Source organism: Neophocaena asiaeorientalis, unplaced genomic scaffold (assembly GCF_003031525.2).
Source record: "Neophocaena asiaeorientalis asiaeorientalis breed wild unplaced genomic scaffold, Neophocaena_asiaeorientalis_V1.1 scaffold291, whole genome shotgun sequence".
NCBI lineage: Eukaryota > Metazoa > Chordata > Mammalia > Artiodactyla > Phocoenidae > Neophocaena > Neophocaena asiaeorientalis.
In genome coordinates, this window is record NW_020172735.1 from 1,656,715 (window position 1) to 1,675,998 (window position 19,284).

Here is a 19,284-nt window from a genome sequence, read left to right on the forward strand (position 1 = left end):
TTGTGGAAGAACTAATCAAATGGTAGTTGTCTTAATAGAGTAACAACAACAATGGTGACAGTTACAACATATTCTACAATGTGGTGTTGCTGTCATTGGGGTTTAGAAGATTACTATGGCTGCTTCATTTGAATGAAAGCACAAATTAAAATCTGAGAGATAAGCTTCATGCAGTTCTGATGTCAAGTTGATGGTTGCCGTCAACGTATGCAATTTTAGTGATTAAGCAACACACAAAGCTCTATACTTTTGTAAGCAGAATACTATCAGAATTATATAATATTGGGATGCATCTTTGATTTTCTGATCATTTTTTGTGTTTTTCTTTTTGCCTCGATACTTGAGTCTTTAGTTACTCTGATGATAAATGGAATGAAGGTGCTGTGCTGAGCCCAGCAATCAAACATGCAGTTTGGGGCACTAAGAGAAAATGTTCTTGTAGTCATTTTTATGTTATTTTTAGAGGAGGTAGTATAGAGGAGGGGTGCTTACAACTAGAATTAAGTTCTGTTTTACAAGGTGGAAAATTATCTATCAAGCACGAAGTGCTATTTCACTTCCAATCCAGAAAAAAACCCAAAAGTTAAAAAATAATTATATTATCTACCAGCAGAGATATCACCAATCATTTCTCTGCCCTAATTAATCCCACAGGAACTCAGAGCAGGTAGTCAGTGGAAAAATGCTTAGGAAATGCATTCTGGGTTGATGTTCCAGAGAGAATAAGTATTGTCAATACTGCTCATTTCTTCTAAACCTTCTTCTGAGGGCAGGCATGTAAATAGTGTTCAACCCAAATGCCTAACAGGATCTTTTGTCTCTTTAGTCAGCACCTTTCTAAGGAGCAGCAGGAAAAGGGGACAACAAATCTGTTGGCCTCAGTGCTGGGGGTTCAGTCATTCAGGACTCTATCCTCTCTCTCCACTGTGGGTGCACTTACCTGTAACAAGCATGCCATGATTGGAATCAAATACCATAGAGTAAATCTGCATGTCTCCTGGTCCTCCCTGGCTATCATGGAAGACTTGTAATAGTGAAAGAGTCTGTATATCCCACACCCTGAAAACCTGGAGGGATAAAGAACACTGGTCACCATTTTTCCACTTTACTTTCCCTACTCAAAGCTATTTAGGTGAACCATTTTTAGAGTCTACAATATGCTCTTAAAAACTTGTAGGAAATTATGATTTACATGACGAGCACTCATTTGCTAAACTTTAATTTGGTTCTTGATTCAATTGTTATTCATTAATATCAGAAGAAAATAAAAGCAGTGACTAAAAGTTTGCCTATAGGAACTAGATTTTTCTATCCTTACAGAAGAGAGGAGAAAGACATAGTACTTATTATCCTTTAAGAATTTGGAGGCATAATAAAGGACTGGCCATGATTAACAGTTGAACTTAAGCCGTATTTCTCTTTACACTGTGGATTAGAAAATAGAGAGAAGGCATAGTTTTGGTGGAGGGTTTCAAATTGCTCTTCCATGACTTAAGAAGATGAGAAAATCTTACTAAATGAGGTTTCGAAGAACCCTCCCCTCTTCCTGTCTAGGGATGTAAGAATTACAGAAAGCAGTTTTTAGGGATGGTGTAGATACAGGAAGAGTATAGTGAAATAGGTTATTAGAGCTCTCCTTTGAGGAAGGAAACAGAACTATGTCATTACTCAGATAGAACATGTTTTGATATAATAGAAAGAACAGTAAAGTACAGATTCAGCAAAACTTGGTCAAGTTTACTTTGTCACTTGCAATTAGTATTCTTCATTATTCTGTTTTTTTTTTAGAAAGTTAGTGTGATTGATTTCAGGAAAAAAAGTGTGCCTTGATCAAGGATTACGTTTCCTAGCATGCATCAGCATTAAATAATATTTTTATATTATAATAGTCGTTATATACATTACCTATCACTATATATTACTAATTAAATTGGAATATTTGTTGAATAAATGAGTGATAATTTTATAGAACTACATATAAAACTTTGATAAGTAGTTTTGTTAACAGAGATACTGGCTTCTTATTTGAGACACTTAGAATTTGGTTAATTAAATTAGAAACTTCACTATTGTGAAGGCAGGTTGGTCCTTATATGTAGGAGCATAAAAATGTCAAAGTCATGTGATTAGGAGCTTTGGCTCACATGTATACACTCTGTAGGCCACTATTACTCAGAATATGTACAATTGGGAGTTACTTCTTTTGTTCTTATAAAAATGCAAGTTTGGGGATTAGCTAGAATATTGAAATTTATCAGTGTTTGCATCACAGAGTAAGCAAGTGTAATGAACTCTTTATAAATTTAAGTTCAGGGTCTAATTATGAATTAGGTTCAGGGAGACAAGTAGGGGAAAAATCTAAAAGTGGAATCAAGGAAAGCCAAAGAAATTTATCTCTGTTCTAACTGTTTTATTTATTTATGGCTGCATTGGGTCTTTGTTGCTGTGCATGGGCTTTCCCTAGTTGCGGCGAGTGGGGGCTACTCTTCATTGCGGTGCGGTAGCTTCACTTGTTGTGGAGCATGGGCTCTAGGTGTGCAGGCTTCAGTAGTTGCAGCTCACGGGCCCAGTAGTTTTGGCTCGCGAGCTCTAGAGCACAGGCTCAGTAGTTGTGGCGGACAGGCTTAATTGCTCCATGGCATGTGGGATCTTCCCGGACCAGGGCTCGAACCTGTGTTCCCTGCATTGGCAGGTAGATTGTTAACCACTGCACCACCAGGGAAGTCCGTAACTGTTTTTGATTCTATTGTTTTGGCTGAGATACTTCATGGTTGGCAGTCTTTTTACTGTACGTGTATATGCTTAGAATTGTAGTTGGAGGAAAGAACAAGGGATGAAGCAAAAGGGGTTTTGGGTTTCAGTTCTAGCCCATCATTTAAATTCCTTTAGCCTCGGTTTTCTTGTTTCTAGAATGGACATAAAACACCAGTACTCTCCACCTCAATGAATTGTTGTGAATATGTTTTGAAACCAGTGATGTTTCAAATCACTCTATGGAGTGATTCTATTTTCTTTATCATATTTCTCTTCTCTTCAGTTCTTTAGGTCTTTTGTGGGTTTTTAGGGAAGTGGTGATTATTGGGCTGGCAGAAGACACAAGACTCATTATGCTGCGTCTCTCCTCTAGGTTTTTCTGCTGCCCTCTCCCCATAGGCTGTCTTAGTTACTGTCATAACAAACTGCTTCCAATTTCCAAAACATTTTTCTCTTTATCGTCTATGTGCATTCACACATACTCTTCCTATCATCTACTATTTCCTCTCTATCTAGCTAACTGTTACTCTTTCTTTAAACCTGTCATAAAGAGAATTAAAGAGTTAGAATTCAGGTCAGAATACTGCAATAAATTTATGCCTCACTCTGCCATTTCTTCTCCAAACACAGAGAAATAGTAGAGAAAATATAAAAAGAGAGAGCAAAAAGAAATAGCAAGGCTTCAAAGCAAGATATATAATCTCTACAGATCCAACTAAGAGAGGCATACAAAGCAGTGAGTGGGCTCCCGCCAGAGCCTGGGCACTTGTTTGGAACAGACAGTGGTATCAGGGGAGCAGCTCCTGCAGGGCAGACAGGACCAAAAGCACTATCACTACTCCATGGCAGCACCCAGAGCAGGTCTCCCAGTTCAGGAAAAGGAGACTGAGAAGCAATAGGCTGTGCTCTATTTTCATCTGGAGGCATCGTTTAGAGAAAGTTGTAAGATCAGTGAAAGGGAGGGACTCTGCCTTCTGACCAGAAACTAAACCAAGGCAATCTCTGGCTCAGGGACTAGACCTATTTCTAGACTGGGGCCCAAGGGGCTATGTGAAAGATGGTTGCAGATGTGGAGGAGCTAGCATATAGACACACACACACACACACACACACACACACACACACGCATGCACACACACACATACAGACACATGCCCCTAAATATTAAAAAGAAACTATAATTTTTAGAAAATTTTAGAGGAGGATATCTTTATGAACTTAAGAGTTAAAAAAGATTTCTTCCTGTTTAAAAGACTTTATTTTAGGGTTTTCCACCTTTTTAAAAAAGTGACTCAGCTATACATATACACGTATCCACTCTTTTTTTAGATTATTTTCCCATATAGGCCATTACAGAGTAGAGTTCCCTCTGCTATACAGTAGGTCCTTATAAGTTATCTGTTTCATATATAGTAGTGTGTATATGTCAATCCCAATCTCCCAATTTATCCCTCCTCCCCCCGCTCCCCCCCTGGTGACCGTAAGTTTGTTTTCTACATCTGTGACTCCATTCTGTTCTGTAAATAAGTTCATTTGTATCATTTTTTTAGGTTCCACATATAAGCAATATCATATGATATTTGTCTTTCTCTGACTGACTTACTTCACTTAGTACGACAGTCTCTAGATGATGAGCATTCACTGAACCTACTGTGGTTATCATTTCATGATGTATGTAAGTCAGATCATTATGCCATACACCTTAATCTCATACAGTGTTATACGTCAATTACATTTCAATAAAACTGAGGGAAAATAAGTAAATTACTGATAAAAGCCTTATTTTTAGACACTGAATTTCTCACTCCCTAATATTTCCCTTCCTTTTTTCTTTTCCTTTTTATTTTTTAAACCAATAGAAGCAATAGCACAATGAATATCCTTTAACATAGATCTCTGGGCGCTTTGATGATGATGATTTTTTTTTTTTTTTTTTTATGCGGTATGCAGGCCTCTCACTGCTGTGGCTTCTCCCGTTGCGGAGCACAGGCTCCGGACGCGCAGGCTCAGCGTCCATGGCTCACGGACTCAGTCGCTCCGCGGCATGTGGGATCTTCCCAGACCGGGGCACGAACCCGTGTCCCCAGCATTGGCAGGCGGACTTTCAACCACTGCGCCACCAGGGAAGCCCCTGATTATTTTATTAGAATAAAAATTTATTTTGTTAGCCCATGAATTTTTGCCAACTTTACCCCCAACAGTACTATGTGAACATGTCTGTATTCTTTGCCATCTCCCTCTTCCCTCCTCCTTTTTTCCTACTGATTTGTTAACATTTTTTGTTTGTTTAAGAATATTATTCCAGTTTATGTCATTTTTGTTGCATTTTTTCCCCCTTCTGCTATCTTTCTTTATCCTTTTTTATGGGTAAAAGAAGGCTGTCTGGGCTCAGGACAGATACAGAATTGGCTACACTTTTTTTTTGCGGTACGCGGGCCTCTCACTGTTGTGGCCGCTCCCGTTGCAGAGCACAGGTTCCGGACGCGCAGGCTCAGCGGCCATGGCTCACGGGCCCAGCCATTCTGCGGCATGTGGGATCTTCCCGGACCGGTGCACGAACCCGTGTACCCTACATAGGCAGACGGACTCTCAACCACTGCGCCACCAGGGAAGCCCGGCTACACTTATTTAATGCAAGTTATTTAGATGTCATTTTCCTTTACATGTGCAAAATTGAGATAATTACAGGGTTGTTATTAGCATCAAGTAAGTTGTGATGTAAAATAATGAGCACAGTGTGTGCTTCTTAGTAAGCATTTGATAAATGATAGCTATTATAATACTTTACAGTATGAATGTTTATGTAGTCACATTTATTTTTTTTCTTCAGCCATAGGTGTTATGCCTAGGAATTACCTGATGGCTACATGAATATTCACCTGTGTTTTTTTCTGGAAAATTTTAGGACTACTAAGGTTTTATATTTTACATTTAAAATCTTTAATCCATATGGAGTACATTTTGTTGTTAATTGTGAAATGATGATCTGATTACTTATTTTTTCCTAATATAGTTAATCAGTTTTCCCAACATTTAATGAACAAACAATCCTTTGCTCACAGATTTAAAATGCTACTTTTATCATATACGAAATTCCCATTCACACTCGTGTGTGAATTTTCTCTTTTGTTTCATAGATGTGTCTACTGATGCATTGACTGCTGTTCTGTTTTATTTATTGAGGCTTTACTATAATTTTTAATATCTGATAAGGAAAGTGTCATCTTGTAATCATATTTTCCAAAGTTTCTAGGATATTCTTTCATGTCAACACTTTTACATTAAATTTGGCAAACTAATGTCTAAATAATCCTGAATAACATTAAGTGTATAGCTTAATTTGATGGAGAGTATCTCTTACAGTATAATACTCCCATTTAGGAAAGTCCCTACTTTCATGTTCTTAAATAAAAGTACCTCAGAAGAACTTCATAGTTAGCAATATTAACAGTGAATATTGCTTGTTAAGATTATTTCTAGGCATTTCATACATTTTTGCTCTTGTGAATGCTACTACCCCTTTGACCATTGTTTTCTGTTTCTGCTCTTACACAGAAATTTAATTTTATAAATTGCTACTATCAATATAACCAGCTACTTTACCAAATTTATATGCTCTAAAACTTTTTGAATTTTTCCAGCAATCACATGATTTGCAAATATGCAGTCTCATTTCTAATAGTTGTAAGTCATTTTTCTTTTTTTATTACATTATTTAGAACATTTAAAACACTGTGTAGTAATAGCAATAACAACAGAAATCTGTCTTTGTTCCTTCTTTGCTTTTTTAAAAATTGAAGTAGAGTTGATTTACAATGTTGTGTTAGATTCTGGTGTACAACAAAGTGATTCAGTTATACATTATATATTGTTTTCCATATTCTTTTTCATTATGGTTTATTACAGAATATTGAATATAGTTCCCTGTGCTATACAGTAGGACCTTGTTGTTTATCTATTATATATATAGTAGTTTGTATCTGCTAATCCCAAACTCCTAATTTATTCCTCCCCCACTCCCTTTCCCCTTTCGTAACCATAAGTTTGTTATCTATGTCTAGAAATCCTTATTTTTTCTGTCTTTAATGATCATGGGAGGGCTATATTGTGTTTTACTATTGAGGATAGGCTCTCTTTCTAATGTTGTATTCCTTTTATTCTTGTCTTTAAATATGTTCTTTCTTATGCTGAAATCAATAGAAACAGAGCACAGTGACTTATCATTTCCTTATCCAAATTCACAATATTTTTCTCAGTGACTATCAGCCATTTCAGTCAAAAATTGTATGTATTCTAGGTTTTCCAATAGTTGATTTTAAGGGAAAGAATTGTTCTGTTTCATTTTTGTTGTTTTCTTTTTGTTACCTTTGCAGAAGATAGGCTGATGACATGTTGGTCTGTCTCATTTGTTACAATCTCGGTGATACTGAACATGTGCCCCACAAGTTTCCCTACTGGCTTGGTGCTGATATTGGGGTGCCACAACCGGAGCACTTTATCATCTCCTGAAAGAAGGACACGTGAAGATTATTTATTTTCTCAGAGTTGCAGGTGGTCACAGTTTAAAGAGTCTCTCTCACCCTTAATCATATCCTTATCTTTCTTCTAATATCAAATCACAGTCTGTTTCTTCCAGGATGTTGTCTATGATTGACTTGCTAAGAGTCTAGACTTGTTTTGGATCTGCTTCTTCTTGTCAAGGCTGTTTTTTAATAATTGTATTTACATATATAAATGTGAATTCTCATAAATATTCTATGAGTCCTTTTCTTGATTTAACACTTTCCTACTCATTCATGCATTAATGTATTATTTATACTTTATTTACTTCCCAAAAGTACTTAAGACAGCTGTTCTTTTGTTTCTACATTTTTAAATTATGCAAGCATTATAATAATAAAAGGAATCAAAGAAAGTGAAAAATTGCACATAATCTTTACCATTATAACAAATCAGCTGTTTTTGTTTTTCCATCTTCCCTTCTAGCACATACTCATGAGCATACAAAATTTATATGCAATTACTATCATGGCATAGATAAGATTTTATTAATTGTTAAAATCATATAGGTACATAGTGAAAGATTTAAACAGTATGGAAGGGTATTATTATTGTAAAAATGTCCTCTTTTCCCTTATAATCCCTAGTTCCACACCCTATAGGTTGTCACTGTTAACTTCTTTTTCTCTCTTACAAATAGACTTCTTTTTTCTTTTTGGCCGCACCATGCAGCATGCAGGATCTTAGTTCCCCAACCAGGGATCGAACCTGTTCCCCCTGCAATCGTAGTGAGGAGTGGCCACTTGATGGCCAGGGAAGTCCCACGAATAAAGTTTTTATTTTCAGAGTTAAGAATAACATTTTTCGGGCTTCCCTGGTGGCGCAGTGGTTGAGAGTCCGCCTGCCGATACAGGGGACACGGGTTCGTTCCCCGGTCCGGGAAGATCCCACATGCCGCGGAGCGGCTGGGCCCGTGAGCCATGGCCGCTGGGCCTGCACCATTTGGTAAATGCTTAGAGTACACATATTCACTAAAGGAGGCGAGATGTTAGATGAATAAGTGCTATTGGCCCCCTTCCATGTAAGATTTCTTCAAATTTCTTCTCCCAAAATGCACACAGCAGGCAGTATTTGGTTTCCTACAAAGAGTATCCTGCCTCAGCCTTGAGGTACACATAAGGATAGCTGCACTTTCACTTCATGACAGGGTAATCTCCTTTGAGGACATAAAGTTAATTTTTTTTCAAGTACACTGTGCATTTAAAGTTTATACTTAAATCTGTCCTCAGCTTTGGGCCTGCCACAACACTTACTTAAAATTAGATTGTGGTTCAAATCTTATTTTTAAAAATTTTGTTGTAGTCTACTGGAAAGCAAAACTAATGAAAACAGTGAACTAGAAGATAGAAGAACTGGGTTTAGTCATAGCCTGGCCACTAACCAACTGTATGATTTTCAACAATCACTTAATCTCTGCCTGGTGCTCATTTTCCTTATCTGGTAAAATGAAGACGTTGGACTACATAAATTTTAAGATTCTTTTGAACATAATACTCTGATACTATTGTTTTAAAAACTTCCTGTTCATAGGAGATAAACTAAATTGTCCTTTTGAAAAATTGGAGCCGAGTTTTCCAATTAGATGTTATTCAATATATAACCACAGCTTCGTGTATTCAGAAAAACAAAGCATTAACTGGTCACAAACCTACATTTCAGTTAAAGACAGCAAGAAAAGAAAGACAGGTGTCTGGATAAGAACCTGAAAAGCAATATGTGGGAGTCACGGCTTAGACTGGGGGCAAGTTTCCTGACACTCAATACTGATGTTTCTAAGCACACACAGGAATCCAACTCTTTAAGCTGTACTAATTAAGGCTATCATGTAGAGAGCTCCATAATGAGATCTATAACACATAAGGGAACAGAAGAAATACTAAAATCAGATGTTTTCAATAAAAGAAGTAGAATGCTTGTATCATAATTTCCTGATCCCCCATTGCCCTTTCCTGACTATCTTGGCTCATTACTTGCAATGGTCCTGGCCGGAAGTCAGAAGGAGGGAGTAGGTGAGGGAAGGAGAGTATATTGGTGGTGAGAGAGTAAGCAGCAAAATTGCCTGAGAATCAGACTGCAGTGGATGCTGCATTCACGGCAGCTTGTCTTCAGTTAGATAAAAGCAATGACTTCTGTCCTGCTTCAACCTGAGCCCAGCACACAAAGCCTTTGAAAAAGTAGTACTTAAATACGTGGCTACAGTGAGATTTGATTTCTAAAATCTGATTGTTCTGAAAGATATGCTGTCACATTAATCTTAACCAATTCCTTTGGACAACCCTTCGTTCCCACACAAAAGAATGCAAAACATAAGAATGGACCAGGGCTTCCCTGGTGGCTCAGTGGTTAAGAATCCGCCTGCCAAGGCAGGGGACACGGGTTCAAGCCCTGATCCAGGAAGATCCCATAGGCTGCGGAGCAACTAAGCCCGTGCACCGCAACTACTGAGCCTGTGCTCTAGAGCCTGCAAGGCATAACTACTGAGCCTGCATGCCACAACTACTGAAGCTCGTGTGCCTAGAGACTGTGCTCTGCAGCAAGACAAGCCACCACAATGAGAAGCCTACACACTGCACCGAAGAGTAGCCCCCACTCACCACAACCAGAGAAAAGCCCATGAGCAGCAACAAAGACCCAACGTAGCCAAAAATAAAATAAATTTTAAGAAATAAACTAATTAATTTTATTTAAAAAAGAGAAAAGGAATGGACCAACTTTTGTATACTTTGTAGTCTTAAGTATTTTAATCAGTTCTGGGAAAAAAAATGTGTTTGGTAATGTTTTGGGACTCAAACCACTTCAGTGCTTATGGATTAAAGCATTTGACTCTCACTAACCTCAGTGTTAATTATTATAAGATCCCCATTTCAGCTTTGAAAACCTGCTAATTATAGTGTTTCTAGCACTCTTTCAAAGGCAAGAAAACATTTAGCAGTATGACTGACAAGCAGCTAATTCTTTCCACCGTTTGTAATTTATTGAATTGCCACAGTTATGGAGCTTCTGTTAGTAGAAAATGCAAATCCTCAAAAACTCCTCTTTTTCAAAATCTTTTTTCTCTTTTAAAATTCAGATCTCCAGTATAGGCCATTTTCTTGATGTTTATTTGTTTGTGTTTCTGTTTTGCTCGTTTACATCTTTCAAGTCTACATGTCCCTTGTTTCCTTTAAGGTGACCCTGATCTCCTTGAGGAGCCTCTGGGAGCTCATCTTCTCCAACACACAGGTAGCCTACGGAGTCCTTAACAGCTCCTATCTCCAGCCAGATCTTTACCCATCACCAGTAGGAATATCCTCTCAGATGTCTAATTGACACTTGATATTTAAGTTCAAAATTGAAATTTTGTTTGCATTCTTTCTCCATATAAGCACCCTCTTCTCAATTTCTATGTAATTATCAATGCAACTGCTATTCTTCTATGTTTCCCTCCTTACAAACTTGGAGATGGCTGCTCCCTTTTATTAATCCCCAATATCATTCTGTCTCCAGGTCTTATGAATAATTTATTTTTCCATGTCTTAGAGACTGACTCTTGCTTTTCCTTTTCTAGAGCACCTACAATAACTCAGACCCTCACCATCTCACTCATGACTTCTGTAACAGCCTCCTAATGAACTGAAGCTTTCAATTTATTCCAACAAAACCTGTATAAGTTGATCAAAGTGATTGTGCCTAACTGTTGTAAATGAATTGAATTAATAATTATTGATAACCTACTATGTGCCAGGCATACCTTACCTCAATTAATCTTAAACACTACCATATGAAGTAGGTGTTTTTTTGTTATTGTTAGCAACAGTATTAGCAAATTTGGATTGAAGACTTATTACGTGCAAGACCCTGCCTGTGTAAGTACTTTATTCTTATAATACCATTATGAGTATGTATTATTATCAGCTCCATTTTGCAGGTGAGATTGAAGCATACAGTAATTAAATAACCTATAAAAGGCCACACCGCTTGCCAGTAAGAGAGCCAGGATTTGTTCCTAGGCAGTCTGACTACAGAGCCCAGGCTGAAAGCCATCCCAGTCTTAGAACCTCAGTATGATAGATAAGGAGTCTGAGGCCGGAAGAATATTTCAGTCCGTCACCTTTCCCCTCAAGTATTTGTCATCTTTCCTCCTACTCTCAGCAGATAATCTTAGCCCTTAAATATTGGTATTTTTCAACACTCTATCCCTGGTCCTCTTCTCTGTTACTGCTAAACCATTGGCTCTTGACCTTTTTGTCAGGGACTCCTTTGAGGATTTGATAAAATTTTGGACTTTCTTTCCAGAAAAATGCACATAGATACACAAGCATTCAGCCGCAGGGGCTGTAGGACTCCCTTAAAGCCCACACATGGGCCCCAGGCTAGGAATTCATGCTCTTACACATTGAAACAAGTTCTAGAGAGATTAAAGATTTAAAAGGAAAATATACAACAAACAAAAAATTATAGTAAATATGGGAGAATTTGTTTCACGCATTCACAGGCTGGGGAAGGCCTTTCTAAGTGTGCCACCAAATCAAAAAGCCACAAAGAAAAAGAATGACAGATTTGACTTTATACGAACTTTAAAATTCTCTAAAAGTTTTCTCTAGCAGTAAAATGCGATCACTGTATGAAACTCTATAACTGTGTTAATTAAGGAGAGCACTCTTTGCAAAGTAGAAAATCTCTGTGTAACACGAAATGTCCTCTTACCTCCCGTGACAATCACATTTGCTTTTATACTGTAACAAAAAGTGTTTGCTCCTCTTGGCATGGAAAACTCTCTGACAGGCCTGCAAAACACAAATTAGATATAAAGCTTGTATATTTTTCTTTATAAAGCTAATTCCAACTTATAAACAGATTGTGTTCGAGAGGCTCACTTCTAATTTGTTATGAATCCATTTACCCACAGAAAATATTATAAGCAAAGATTAAATTCTTACTGACCCACAGAATCTACTTCATAATATGATATCAATGCAGCATTTGCATTGTTTCCGTTTAAAAAGAAATCCTTTCCTCCACCCTGGAGTTGCAGTTGTGCTGGTGTTAAGAATGGGCAGAGATATATCACGTCTTAAGCCAGAAAGTATATTGCTCAGCTAAATGAGTGTAGTACAGAATGGCAGGAATGTATTTGGATACTTCCCTCTCACTCACTACCCACATCCAACTTGCTGTCAAGTCTTGTTGACTTTACCTCCTAAATAGACATGAAATCTGACCACTTCTTCCCATTTCCGCCACAATGTCTTGGTTCAACTCTCCATCCCCTCTCACCGGAACTACTGCAATAAACTGCTAATCTCTCAGCTTCTACTATTTCCCATTCTTTTTCCCCAATCCCACTCCAAATCCTGTTGTCAAGTTGCAGCCAAAGTGATCTTTCTAAAACATGAGTTGGATCACATCACTTTTCTCCAGTGGACTCCTGATACTCTAAGAAACACCAGGTTCCTTCACCTGGCCCACCAAGCCCATATGGTGCTGGATGGTCCTTGTCACCTTTTCAGGCTCACTCCATGCTCTCCTCTTCCCCTGGATCCAGCCATGTGGTCTCTTTAGCTTCCTTTCTGGCCTCACTGAACTCTCTTTCTCCTCAAGAGCTTCTGCACAGGCCAAAGATTTTCTTTCCCCGGATCCTAGTCACACTAACAGACACCCTCCTGTAAGTGTCAGCTTAAACATCACTTTCTCAGAAAGGCCTTTCCTGGACTCCACCCTCCTGCCCCCACCAACTAAATAAAGTCTTTTGTGTTATTTTCTAGTCTAGTACCATGTTATTTTCCCTTAGGCATAAAGCACCTGACCTTAGTCTCCTCTTGCCTTGTATGTTTCCTTTTCTTTTCTTTTTTCTTAAATAAATTGGTAATATATACTATTCTGTTCCTTGGTTTTTTCACTTAATAATATATCTTGATGATCTTTCCAAATCAGTAGGTAAAAAATTTTCTCATTCTTTTTTCTAATTGTCATAGAGTATTCCTTTGTAAGACTAAATCATCACTTAATTTCTGAGGGACATCAAGCTTTCTCAAATTTTTTGTGATTACAAATAATACTGCAACTTTCTTATAAAAGTACCATTTCATATGTATGTATTTCTAAAAGACAAGTTCTTAGAAGTGGTATTGCAAGTCAAGGGGTACATGTATTTGTAATTTTAAATTATATTGCAGTTTCTTTTTAATTCTTTTTGCCCACTAGACTACGCTTCTTCAAATGTGGCTCTTTACAAAAACTGGGCCTCATAAAGCATAACTTCTATGTAGCTTATATTTTGGGGTTATCTTTGAGATAATAAACCTAAGGGGCAATACCCAGAAGCATCTTGGATTGCAATTATCACCCTAAACTTCAGGTGAGAATAAATTTTCATTATAAGTGCCCAATGTGAATTTAGGTTATAAAAGAAATGGATGGGAATTAAACACAAGCTGTAGATTTCTCAGAACACAATCACAAAGTCAATGAGAGAGCATGTAAATGAAGTCTGAATTGCAGTCTTTGGGAAGATGCAGATATAAGATTTGGCTGAAACAACTTTGTTTAATGTCAGAAAAATTATGAAGAAAAAATTTGCTCAACTAAATTCAGGAATTTACATAAGAGGCTCTTACTGGGAACCATGGATCATGTGTAGTTTTTCCAATTATGTTACTTTTTATTCTTCCTTAAACCTAAGGTAAAGAGTATTCCTTAGAACCCTACATTCAACTTCATCAATCTCTTAACTTAGAGGTGAACTTCATTAACCTCTTTACTTAGGTCAGGAATTCTCATGACCTTAGAGCAGTGGTTCCTAAACTTGGAATCAGAATCACTTTGGATGCTAAAATATAAATTCCTTATCCTATCCCTAACTTAGTAAATCGGAATCTTCAAGGGGCTCAGAAATTCATATTAAATTTTTTTCCAAAATGTTTTCTCACATATATGCCTATAACATTTACTTGTAAGTTATATACATATATTACACAATTAATAGAGTATGTATCTTATAAACAAACAGCAATAAAAATGAGATAAAAATGTAAAAGAAAGAGAGTTTCTAGAATTTTCTACCCACTTTCTGATGGCTCATCTTGCATTCCCTCTGGGGTATATGCACCCTGCTTTTGAGTTAGTTCCTGATAGTTTCAAGAAAGAATATGAGAGCTCTTTCTGATTTCTTTTTTAAAAGGAGCCCCAGTAGGAGGAGGTAGTGGGAAGGGCAGACTTCTGTAGGGACCTGCCATAAAATGGATGGAGCTTGACAGGGCAAACTGGTGAAGTGGACTTAGAATGCACCCAGGGTTGAGGTCAGGAGGCCTAGATTTTGGTCACATTCTGTTGCTAAATATATGACATTAGAAGTGTCACTTAATTTTGCTGAACTACAATTTCCCCACTTATGAGACCAAGGATTTGGTTATAGCTTAAATAGCTTCTACTACTTAAAATCTTTGATTTTATGCTTTCTGTGTGGATGTGGCTGAGTAGGAGTGCAGCAGGCCACTGCATAGCTTATGTAGGTGGTGGCCAGCACTATGCAGCACACAACCTGCATAACCGTTACCAGTGGCCCCTGGATTGGGGCAGGGGGAAAGTACATGAACAAAGACTCCAATGACTCATTGTACTTTCTAATCAGTAGTGTAGCTCCCCCCGTATGGGGGAAAAAGTGAAATTAGAGCAGCTAGAGGGTTATGGGAGAAAGAGATCTGAATTTATGGATTCATTGAAGGTTGTTGACTATAGAATTTCCATATTGGAAATGTTCAGGATAGTATGTTTGAAAATTGTTCCTGTCTTACCTAAGATTATTAAAGCATTAGATTTCTGTATTAAATAATGTCTGCAGTTGGCAAAGGAGTTGGGGAGAGGGCATAGTGAGCTAAAAGTATACTCTGAAAGGGAAGTAATCAAGAGAGAGAAATTCCCCAATGACAACAAGGCCTGTGAAACAATTTTGGGGGGCACTCAGTAGGGCCTCAACAAAATTTACTGAGTACAAACTGAATGTCCAGCACTGGCCTAGAGGAAACATCAGCGAACTGTGATAGCAGAGGTGAGAGTGTTCATTAGTTAAGATGTGTACAGGAGCCAGGCAGGTAAACCATATGAGCGAAGCCGGCTGGCTAGGAAACTACAGGGAGTGCATGGAGAGTGCATGTCCTGTGGAAAGTGGGAGCCAAGGCCCAGAGTCAGTTAATAAAACCAAATAAATGACTGTAAATGCTACCAAACAAAACACCATTTGCAGGTTGCATTTAGCTCCTGAGACTACCAGTTTGCAACCTCTGAATGAGACAGCTCCTATATTTTAAAAAACATACACGATGATAAAATAGCAATAGTTTAGACAAAATTTCCAATTTTGATAAGTGTGAATGATCATTTAGAGGAGAAAAAAATAGCTCTTTTTATTTTAAAGTTCAAAAGTAACACAAAGTATCAGTTGTTAAGTCCTAAGTGGGAAGTTTACTAAATAAACAGGAATAGATTATACTACTTCTATGTAAAAAGATACCTCTAAGATATTTTAAAAGATTTTTTCTTCCAAAAAATTTATATCTAGTTTATAGTAGTAATTTTTCTGACTAGCTAATGCAAAGCTAAACTATAGTCCTAATTTATTCAAATGACTACTTATTTACAGTTCATGAAAAGCAGTCCTAATTCAGTAACATAAATCTAAAGTCAGAATTTAGAATTTTGAAAATGTTTAAACGTTCCAGATAAGAAGTAGTTTCTACTTATTTCTGGTGACTTATTTACACTTTTGCCAATGACATGTTTTTCTGGTTGACTGAATGAACTGAACTTGATTAGGTATAAACTGAGAATGTCATTATTTTCTTCTACCCTTGTCTCCAAACACAGCCTCTTAGTACATCATCGTGCCCCAGCACCAAGTCTTCTTGGACCAGTTTCCATTAGAAAGGGAAACTCCTGCTAAACCACTGACTGTGGCCCACAGGAAATTCACACAGGCTAGTCATGCAGGACAGTGTCAACCTGAATGCAGCCCCACCCTATTGTCTTGGGTCCCTCCTGCCAGGTAGGAATGTGTGCATTAGGCACAGCAGGGGCAGAGCTGAGGGCCCACAGTAATTTTGGGGGCCCACAGAAATGTTCTAATTGTTCTTAAAATCAAAGGAAAAAATTTAAGTTTAGGGTCAAGAGAAGTGTTTTAACTTTTTCTCATATCAGAAAAACTAAAACTTTTAGAGCCTAAAACATTAAAAAAGTTGAAGTCTTTAAAATTGTATCAAAAATAATGTGCAATATTGAGAGCGTTATGGTGGGAGGGACACATGAAGGCAAAAGTGCTCAGGGCCGCATGTCATAATATGGTCCAGCCTGCAGCCTTCAGAATTCCCCATGGGGAAGCAAGTAGTGGTCATAATGTGCATATGTCACCTGTCAAACTTGCCTAAGGTGAGCCTGTGTCCTTTGGGGCCTCAGCAAGTAGCCCCTGGGGAGCCAGATGTATTTCCCTGCTTTTTTGGCTCTCCTGGAGCAGGCTCTCCTGGAGCTCTCCTCCGGTGGTCTGAGGTGGGGGAAACTCTCTCCCACCTCCACTCTCACCCTGGGGATGGCAGACCAAATGCCTCAGCATTCCCCAGAGTTCCACAGCTAGGTAATTGCATCCTCCTTTTCAACTATTTTAGAATTGCTTGTTGTTTCTTCATTGCTGTGGGTGACTGATAAGATAAGAGTCATGGGACTGGTCTGACTACCTTCTAATAATTCTGTGAGGATGGTTTAGTATATCTTTCTTTAAATGGAACTTTAGCTGAAATTCTATGATAGCAGGAAAAGAAACATTTAATGCCCTGTTAGTTGATTATGGATCTATCAAACATTTTTACATCAATGTCTCAGCATGTAAAATGGTGATCATACATACTTCCCATTAAAATTGTTTTGTTTTTTTAAAAATACCTGCCCATTAGATAAAATTAATCTATTTTCCTGGCCCACATAATTAAATGGACCAGAAATGGATGAACTGTGTCTTTCAATAAAGCCAGTTGCAGCTAAGAAAATTCATATAATTGATGTCAACTAGGAAAAAACTTTGAGCTGCTTTTCACAGATATTTTATATACATATTCAACTGCATAGTTTTTAACAGATTGCTTTCTTATTCTGTAACTAGGTGTAATTTACTCTAACTGGTACATACCAGAGTGTTCTCTGAGAAAGTTATGATAATATTGACTAGTATTTCCACAGCATTTTACATCTGAAGAATGAAGAGAGTTTTCACTCAACATCTTACAGTGCAGTGAGATATCTGGTTTGGTGTTTGGACTTGAGCTCAGGTCCTCCACACCATGGTCCCTCCTCAGGGATGGGGTGGTAGGCCAGGGGTTGGGGGGGGACCACCCTCTTGTCTAGGATGCCTCAGGGAGACCCACCTCTAAACAGTGACCACAGCAAGATATCACTAGACTCATAGTCTGATGTACAATGTTGGCCCATATTGTCCATTCCATAACAAAATAAAATGTAGATACCATGGGCCTTTGAACACAGAAGACTTCCAATAAATATGTTTGAATACACTTCAGGGAAAAATATCACTGGTTGACAGTACTGTACCAGTTTTCAGAGTCACACAGAATAGAAATATATTGATTCTGGGAAGTTCCCTCTGAATTTTTCCCTGAGATAATAGTACTTTTGAAGGAGAAACATTTTCTAATAATTTCTTCAAAATGAAAAAAAAAACCAAACACTATACTATCAAAAGACCTTGCCTGAATCATAGCATACTTCACCTCAGTTTCCCTGCTAATGTTACACAAATTTGTGAGCTCTGATCTGGAGAGGGAAGCAGGGTAATCAGATGGAACGTTACATAATTAGGGTTATTCACTGAATGTAATATGATGTTCAGACAGGAAAGCATCCCAGGGGGATCATGCAATTGCTAAAGGTGAAGGGCCATTGAGCAAACTTGTATCCTCTCTTATCTTCCCTTGGGGTTGGGGTAGATGCAAGGAATGCAGGGGACAAAGAAGAAGTCATTTTTATTTCCTCCTTAATGATGTAAGGCAGGAAATTTGCGTGCCTCAGGTAAAGGTATTTTTTTTAAATAGTGGTCCTCACTATGGGTTATTGCCTATGATTAATCCATATTGTACCCATTCCCAAAGAACAAGAGAAGGTGCAATAGAAAACTTTAGATCATGTATGGTAAACTTTTTCTTTAAGAATCCAGATAAAAAATATTTTACACTTTCCTATTTACTCTCTGCCACTGTAGCACAAAAACAGCTGTAAATAACACGTAAACAAGTGAGCATGGTTGTGTTCCCATATAACTTCATGAGCAATGAAATTTGAATTTCATATAATTTTCATGGGTCATGAAATATTATTCTTCTTTTGATTTTTTCAACCATTTACAAATGTAAAACTTATTCTTAGTTTGCAGATGCTACAAAAGCAGATGGCCCACTGAACATGGCACATGCCATTTTCTGACCCCTACTATAGAAGTGGGAACACAAAGAACAAACCAGTACAGGTCTACAGTAACTCCACCTGATCTCAGTATTAAAATTCATTTTCTGATGTATTTCAGTATCTTTATTAAGGAAACAAAAAGAGGAACTTTTACATTTATTGAGCACTAACTATATATACCATGCATTAAGCTAGGCACTTTACCTGAGTAAATTAGGTTAATTTTTGCATACCTTATAACACTACAATGTAGGTATATTCATTCCCATTTAAAGACAGAAAAACTGAGACTAAGTAGAGCTAATGGTAACGTGTTCAATGGTCACAAAGCCTTGAGTGCCAGAAAGAAACCAGTTCTGACTGGCTCCATAGCAACCCTACTGAGAACCACTACATACTTTCTAATATTACAATCTGCCTCCAAGCTGGGTAACTAATAAAGAGTAATGCTAAGTAGTTAATTGCTCATCTCTTGGAATTGCCAAGCTACTAAAGGGTTAATGGTTCAACTTATGTCTTGCAATAGGCCAA

General features: G+C 37.7%; 1 protein-coding gene across 1 annotated transcript in view; it reads right to left on the reverse strand.

The window, feature by feature from the left end:
* The window catches only part of WDR64 (WD repeat domain 64), a 148,152-nt gene that overhangs the window by 81,757 nt on the left and 47,111 nt on the right, over positions 1–19,284 (reverse strand). The window contains exons 8-10 of the mRNA XM_024740483.1: positions 12,001–12,080; positions 7,120–7,259; positions 941–1,067 (exon numbers count right to left, since the gene is read on the reverse strand). Of these exons, the coding sequence (XP_024596251.1) occupies positions 941–1,067; positions 7,120–7,259; positions 12,001–12,080 (347 nt within the window). The remainder of the gene's footprint in view (positions 1–940; positions 1,068–7,119; positions 7,260–12,000; positions 12,081–19,284) is intronic.